The following is an 8,522-nucleotide window of genomic DNA, read 5'->3' as shown; positions in this document are numbered from 1 at the left end:
GCATAAAACAGTGTGTACAATAAAAAAGTATTTCATATACTGAATACTATCATTACAAGTATGGCCCACATGTAGTTAGCAGAATATAATATTTTTTTGATGTGAGTGTACGGGGTTCCAGACCGGAAAAGCCATCAGGCAGTCCCCGACAGATTGAAGAAAAGCCATAGTTCTACACTGTAAGCAGATTGGATCAAAGTTCTTAGATGCTAGAAAATGGGCAAACATTGCAAACTGTTTAAATGAGCCCTCCAAATCTCTATGCTTAGCATTTCTATAAAAGCAGCAGAACAATCCAAGAGAAATATGAGGCTTTGTGCAAACTACATTTTCTCTTTTCTGTTTACTTTTTATTTGAAATATCCATATGATAAAACATAAAATGTAACCTCCTATTTAAGTATTAAAACATGGCTCTGTTGAATGAAATCTAAGAAGTGCAAAAGACTGGACCACACCATTGGCGCCCAAATGATATAGCGAATCCAGACTCACCGTTGCAAAAAATAGCAATGTGTATGTGAAGAAGGGAAGACCACAAAACTGGAATCAATGTGCGTCACATAGAACACTGCACACAAACCTTCCATTTTTTATTTGTGAAGTGGCAATAAACTCGGCAGCCCTTTCGAAAAATACAAATACCATCTACATCATGACTTTGCCCCATAGTAGCCCAGAAGCTGATATCATGTTTTCAATCTAGGGATCATGTACCCGTTTTTTTCTGGATGTGCAAGAAACCAGTATACCAAAAAGAACCCTGCGCAAACATGATTATAATATACAAAGCCTGTTTAGACAATGGGATTCATTGACTAAAGGTAAAATAGGATTTTCCCTTAGCTTAGTGAATGTGGTGAAAATTAACTTTGCAAAAAAAGACCCAACCACAAGCAAGGAAAACTACAAAAAAATAAAAATGTTTTTGCTTGCACAAGACAGGACTGGATGACTCGCCAACCTCTCTGCCTCTGGCTGCAAGCCAAACCTGGACGTTACCACCGCACAGTGTGTACAACATAGCTACAATGGAATCCTACTACTGGCACAAATTATAATTATAGCAGATTTATAAAAAATGGACACTGTTTCTTCTCTTAGTCTGCAAATGCGTCATCAAGCACAAAGTGGTTTTCACACAGCAATGGGACATCATAAATGAGACACAAATTGTAAAAGACGTACTTGGTTAATGACGGCAAATGATTGTGCCATTCAGAGGACTATGTGCCTAGTCTTGGAGCTATGAGGCAATTTTAGGTGTTTATCACATTAGCACTACCTCAACAATGCACATACACTGCAAAATAAAAATCACTGACTACAACAGAACAAAGACAAAAAATTGGGTACACTTTGAAATTAGGCACCCTGGTTACTTGGCCTATGGGATTTGTATAGCAATGCAAAAGGCAAACTCACCTGCCTGTCTGCTAGGACAAACCATTAATAAAAGAATATACAGGACTTATATTTAATGGGTCTCCTGTAACACTGTGTACAACTATATATCTATATCGATATAGATTTATTATATTTATATAGATAGATAGATAGATAGATAGATAGATAGATAGATAGATAGATAGATAGATAGATAGATAGATAGATAGATAGGATAGATAGATAGATATCTATATCGATATATAGATATATATTTATACATTTTTTACTTTGTAAAAACAAGAAAACATTCAAATGCAATAAGTGTACACAAAAAGAAAAACTGACTAATGCGTGTAATGCCTTATAAAAAGGTTATATCATAAATAAGAGAACTAAAGAATTTGGTGTGAAACTGTGGTAAAACTATTGAAACAAACACAAATTTCTAAGTGTTACACTGAGCGATAACATTGCGCTGTCTTTGTAACTAAACCACAAACCTATCACTATGCTACGCAGGTTTGCAGAACAGAAATGAACAGCAATGTCACCTGGGCAATGTGAAACTTATTTTACCCAGATTTGTCATCTAATTGTGTTTTCTATTTATTGAGTCCCTAAACATGTGGTGCTGACACTGTCCTTCCTTCTTGAGGGCGGCTACTTTTATTCCTCATGGTCCCTATGTGTGTTGTAAAGCAGCCACCGCTACTAGGACTACAATCTCAATACAAATTAATAAACTAAATGTGAGATTGTAGTCTATCACAGGAGTGAGCTTGGAGCGGTGACTACTTTATAACACACACAGGGACAATGGGGAACAAAAGTAGCCACCCTCCAGAAGGAAGGACAGTGTCACCACCATCTCAGAGATGATTTGAGGATCTACTGCTGAGTGATACACAAATAAGATGCATTTTTTTAATAGTTATGGTACTTGAATATATTTTTTAAATTTAACCAGAGTTTAGCGTCTCTTTGTTTATAACATTCAATGTCCCCTTGCCTTGTATTAGAACATTTTGGCCACAATCATCCAGGTAGACATATTTTTTTCAAGGAGAATTTTTTAATCACAAATTGTCCCGTATAATTTTAGTATTGCCTGAAATGCCTGTACTCAAGGCACCATTTAACAAAAACCGTGGTTCAAGGTGTTTGAGTTGTGAGTACTGGGGGCGTATTGCTGAGTGCATGTGAACAGATCGATAGGTCAAGCAACAAGTAGTCCTTGTCTGTTCTGAAATCCTCATACACACCATAGAGCAAAGAACACAAAAATAACTACATATAGGAGGATGAAAAAAGACACACGTCCATCGAGTTCAGCCAAACGTTTACAACTTTTATCTTTCTACACAATCACTTTTATTCTGGCTGTTTATTTAAACTATTGTAAGCAATGTATGTATTATGAAAACAATACAGAAAGTTGTTATTACAGCTTACATCTAAGCAAAAGTAAACCAGAGAGGACATACGATTTAGAATCTTCATACATTATTTCAAGACGTAATACAGTTGACCCCCGCAAAGTCGTGGTTCAGAGTTCGCGACCCCAGTCGTTGCGGATTTTTCCCATATAGGGGAGACATAGCAGGGGAGATGGATTTTTCCCACTGCGGGACACATAGCAGTACAGTACTGTACAGTATACGGGTTTACCTTTACATTCTTTTTTTTTAAGGGTAATATATTAAGCTGAGTTTGAAATGAAATTAAAGTGTTTTGGGGGCATATTTAGGGTTTAAACTATAAAAATAGGCATTTTTTTGACCACATTCAAAATTCACAGGCGTTTCACAATTTGCAGGTGCTCTATGAATGTAACCCCTGCGACTTTCGGAGGACGGCTGTATGAAACGCGATTAAGAATCATGCAGCATGTTTAAGAAAAATCAAGCACATCAGACATTGCGTGAAAACTGGGCTGTCTCCAGTAGCAATGGTATAATTTTTCAAAAACAGGAAAGCAAAATGACGAGAAAACCTCTTAAAAGACAAGACACCTCAATTTACTTCTTCAAGGAATGAAATGACCACAGCTAATTGTAAACACAATTTTAAAAGCAGTTACAAAATGGCATTGCATTCTGAGGCCTGTCTGTAAGTGTCTACTGCCAATAACAAGTAACAGTTTAAAAAAAAAAAGACAAGAGAAATGATATAGTTCATTTAAGTGTAAAAAAAAATCAAAAAAAAAAAAAAAAAAAAAAAAGGAATGCCACGAGAACAACACAAGTTCAAAGAAGCAGCAGAATATCTTCAAGCAAGTCAACCCTTCTCTATATGATCTGATGCCACCTGCATCACTTGCACTATATTGTCTATAGCATAAGCATCAATGTGTTTTTACCTTTAACAAGCCCTTTCCAGGTAAGGCTGATAGGTCTGGCCACATTTTGAAGCTGAGTTGTACACAGGATGCTCTGGATTTGTACAGGGATTCATGTGTTACTTATGTCCAATGAATAATATAACACATGACCTGAAACTTATATATGACAAGACTAGAACCGGCATTTCAAATATTGTATAGAAAAATTGTATATTGTATAATTGTATTTTCTTTTGTTACTTTTTTAAATCTTTGTCAGAAGTATTAAAAGTAGAATTAAATATCCCAGTCAATGTCCACAAACAATTAACATTCACAGCAACAGAGTGAACAAAATCGTACAAGTTATGGAGGTTTATGTGTGTGTATGCAGTCAATTTAAAAAGGTAACAAGTTTTGGATGTTCTCCTGTATCTGTTTGAAGTGATTTTATTTTATTTTTTTTAATATCTGAAACATAATCAGGCAGTAGAGATTGTTTTCAGTTTTACTAAGTGCTGAATAATCCCCGTCAACAAACATGACATATGAAACAATCTTATAGACACACATTATAAAACCTCTCAGGGGATTTGTACAATCTGATCCCAATCTTAATCCCAATCTGAAACCAGCTATCAGCAACGTATACAACAAAAGGTTTATGAAGGAAACATCTCTATCATTCCAATGGAGAAGTCAAGAAAACAAAGTCTGTTATACTACATATGCCATATACTGATCCCATGTAAGTTCTGATAACAAGGGTCTGTTACGTGACATATGCCATATACTGATCCCATGTAAATTCTGATAACAAGGGTCTGTTACGTTACATATGCCACATACTGATCCCATCTAAGTTCTAATAACAAGGGTCTGTTATGTTACATATGCCATATACTGATCCCATGTAAGTTCTAATAACAAGGGTCTGTTATGTTACATATGCCATATACTGATCCCATGTAAGTTCTGATAACAAAGTTCTGTTACGTTGCATATGCCATATACTGATCCCATGTAAGTTCTAATAACAAGGGTCTGTTATGTTACATATGCCATATACTGATCCCATCTAAGTTCTGCTGTCACTTGATCACACAGTAGAACCATAACACTGCAAGGAAGGATCAGCAGAATGTCATGTACCGGCTTGTTTATATTGCATAATATACTTCCCATATGGTATGTCTGGAATCAAGCATATGCCACTCACTTCTCTTAATCAAAGCTTTCTAAATTTTTATAAATGTAAATGTGCCTCCCTGGCACTACAACCTAGAGGAAAGACTGCCACAACATGCTGACTGTCAATATCCATTACCAGATAAATCCTCCATGAAAAGGCAAAGCGTGTCATGTCATATTTACATAACGACATACCAACTAACCATAAAATGATTGAAGCCGTCCTTCACTCCAAGATGTAAATTGTTATTAAAATGAAACCATTGTTATAACAAGAACAAATATATCTTCTGTCAATGTTATAGAAAGAATAGGAGGAGAATATTCCACAACATATTTTATATTGCATTGTATTATATCCCGAATCACATGATAGCCATGTCTTTATATTACACTTACAGGTGCCCCCCCAACATATTCCCTTACATCAATACACAAGGGACAGGAAGCCGACAACTAATATTGGTGTGATGTTCATAAAGCAGAAATGACTACCATGTAAAATGATTGTCATTAGGATATGATGAACTATCTAATGAGCGGGTCTATTCTGCTAATTATGGCCGTACTGTAGAAACACAGTTTCAGACACAAACCACAAATACCCTCCGCTTGTATGCTGGTACAGGCCAATGGCCTAAGGACCACTTCAATCCTGTGTGGCCTTTAAACGCAGCATCGCTTCGCATTTGTAGAGCTCGAATGAAATTTCGCTTTCTACAGGAACGTTGAATTCCACTTCATCAGCAGTTTTAGTTTATCTCTGCTAACAATTTTCCTGTGGCTTTGAGGGCTGGCATACAATATCATCAGCAGAAGACATTGCATTCTAGTAGCTGGGCCTAGGATTTCCAGCAAGCACAGACATTCAGATTACTGAGCCGTGCATGGCTGAATATGGATGTGATGTGATGTTACACTGCAAGAACTACTTCCAGGGAAAAGATTATAAAGACAAAGAACCATCCCAATGAAATTGGGTCTACAGAAGACTCTATTAGAGGACGTGAGGGCAATGAAATATTGCAATGATACACTATACTATACACAAAGTATAAAAAAGAAAAGAAAAAAGTGTTCATCCCTCTGTATATTGTAATCAGGATCTTGCATGATGCAATTGTACACAACCATCATCAACAGTCTAAACCTGAGGTGACCGAACAAGCCTAAACCAGGGGTAGGCAACTTTGGCACTCCAGTTGTTGTGGAACTACAACTCCCATGAAGCATTGCAAGACTGTGGCAGCCACAGTCATGACTCCCAGAGGCAGAGACATGGTTGGATTTGTAGTTTCAGCACAGCTGGGGTGTTGAGGGTGCCTACTTCTGATCTAAACAGAGCCAATGACTACTCAGACCATAAACAATGCCAAGCAGACACACATGAGTAAAGTAAATCCACTGTATAAAAGTGTAAGGAAGGGTCTGTACATTACAGAATCTGAAACAAGGCCACCGCTACCACATCAACGCCCCGCGTGTGATAGTCCACCATAGGCGGCTTACAAGTAGTACTAAGGGAAACCTTTCCTAAGAGAAATCTGGGGGCTGCCATTGGCAATCCCTCCTTCTGCAGAGATTAGCCGCCAGGCTGTCACAGTAATCCAATAGACTTAATACTTTCTAAGTCACTGATCTGGAACAAGCATGCAGATCATGTGTTCTGGCTTCACCCTGACTTCACTGGACACATGCTTGTGGCAGATCAGTGGAAATGCTGAAGTCAGAGCGGATGGTCGCCTTCACCTGGCTCAGTGCAGGATTGTTATTCTTTAGAACACAGTAAAAGTATTTGATTAGTTTAATTGTAAAGGTTCTCCTAGCTGTCCTTACTTTCTCAGCAGTTTATTGTGCCCTCTGCCCCCCTCCTCCCCTATTACAAAATCAGAGCTCTCACCAAGTCTCCTCCAGGCCATGTCCTGAAATCTGTGTCCTCATATGACAACACTGTCCGGACTGACCAGCACATAGGCTCCAGCAGTTGTCAGCCTACACTGATCGCTTCTGATCAGGACCTCCAGGAGACTTTCAGCCGAGACCCCCTTCGGGTTTAACTTCAGGACATCTGTGTACGGTCCCTGTCACCTTGTCAGCAGACACTCCCTCTCCGGGGAGCCATGATCCCAACTTCAACAACACTGATTTCCTTGTTCAGCGCTTCCCAATCCTGCCAATCTGCCCTACCCTCCTACCTGCTGCCAGCTTCACCATACACCCAGCACAGCCATCGCTCTTCACTTTGCCCGTCCGAGCTCCCCCTCCTCATACCAGCGTCGGGCCGCAGACCCCGGTAGCAGCGCACCCCCAAGTCTCTTACCTTTCATGGCCGCGATCACATAATACATGGTCGTCCTGCTGTGCCACTTAGCCCCCCTCACAGTCCTCTGCTCTCAGATGCCAGCTTCGCTCTGCCGCATCCCCCGCCCGAAGCTGCCATATGAGAGTCCATGTGACCCTTTGCATGCACGCCCCGAAAACTGACAGCGGCTCCACCCCACCTTGCCCATATCAGCCAATGAGTGAAGGGGGAGCGGACACTGGGGTACGCCCTCCAGAGGCTCATCCCGCCTTACACGTGGCCTTCGTGTGACAGCGGCGAGTTGAACAGAGGTGGTGGGGGAGAGGGGGCGGTGCCGTGAGGGGGCGGAGACTGCCACTGACAGCTGACACATGCCGATGTGTGTACATGTGTGTGCCAGCGCTGCATGCCTGCTGCCCCTTCACCCACCAGATACCAACATGTGTGTGATCATGTGGGAGACGTGAATTCCAGCAGCGATAGAACAGTGGAGAGCCTGGAAGCTAATCCTTCCAGCTGCCCGCAGCATCCGCAATTGTACTATAAAGACTTTATAAGCCGGCTTTTAGTTCGTGGTGAAATCAGCCACCGGCTTCTTTAGAGGTTTCAGTACAAAAGTAGCTGTGCAGCCATTTTTAAGACCTGGTGTGTGATGGGCGACATTGGTGCAGGCAGCCCGCACCAGGTGACACAGTGTAACCCCGTCTTAGAAGTTGCATAAGAAAGGAGGCATACCTTATCCTGCCGGATGAACGTCCCCTCCTCTGCCAGCGTCCATCACTGAGATGGCCACCGGCAGTGAGTGCGCGTGATGTCATGTGTGTGCGTAATGATGACATGTGCAAGCGTGATGACGTCCCAGCAGGTGACAACCAACGGCCGCACCTGGGTTCACACCTAGCGTTTTGTAGCGCTTTTTCTGTCCTAAAAAAGCCTGAAACAAAATCCCATTCATTTTTATGGCCATGTTCACAAATGAGCATTTTATTGCTTGTAGGAAAACGCCTGTCGCTGGAAAAAAGTATATGACCTTTTTTTTTTACAGATTAAAGTGACATTAAAGTCACAAACCCCCCCTCCCCCATGCCACCTTAAGGACTTACCGCAAATTATGGCTCTAGATCTGATCATCTTCCTTCCACTCGTATTCAGCAATTCCTCCAGTGCTGGTGCCGGTCTCTCATCCAGTGCAGAGTTCTGTGTTCCACGGTGTCTGTCCGATGTGCACGCTCCAGGCTTTGTGCATTCACCTCCACTGTGTCTCTCCTATTCTCCCCGCTGAAGATCTCTACTGCGCATGCGCCCGCCGCATCATCCTGC

General features: G+C 40.9%; 1 protein-coding gene across 1 annotated transcript in view; it reads right to left on the bottom strand.

Moving 5' to 3' along the window:
- LOC108785559 (nuclear receptor ROR-alpha) overlaps positions 1-7,434 on the bottom strand; it is a 68,520-nt gene extending 61,086 nt beyond the window's left edge. Inside the window, exon 1 of the mRNA XM_018554642.1 lies at positions 7,221-7,434. Coding sequence (XP_018410144.1) covers positions 7,221-7,248 — 28 coding nt within the window. The 5' untranslated portion in view covers positions 7,249-7,434. The remainder of the gene's footprint in view (positions 1-7,220) is intronic.
- Positions 7,435-8,522: the final 1,088 nt, after the last annotated feature.

The sequence above is a fragment of the Nanorana parkeri genome, unplaced genomic scaffold, assembly GCF_000935625.1.
Source record: "Nanorana parkeri isolate BGI_ZX_2015 unplaced genomic scaffold, ASM93562v1 scaffold167, whole genome shotgun sequence".
NCBI classification, from domain to species: domain Eukaryota; kingdom Metazoa; phylum Chordata; class Amphibia; order Anura; family Dicroglossidae; genus Nanorana; species Nanorana parkeri.
The sequence above is the reverse complement of the archived record's forward strand: the minus strand, read 5'-3'. Positions and strand labels throughout refer to the sequence as shown.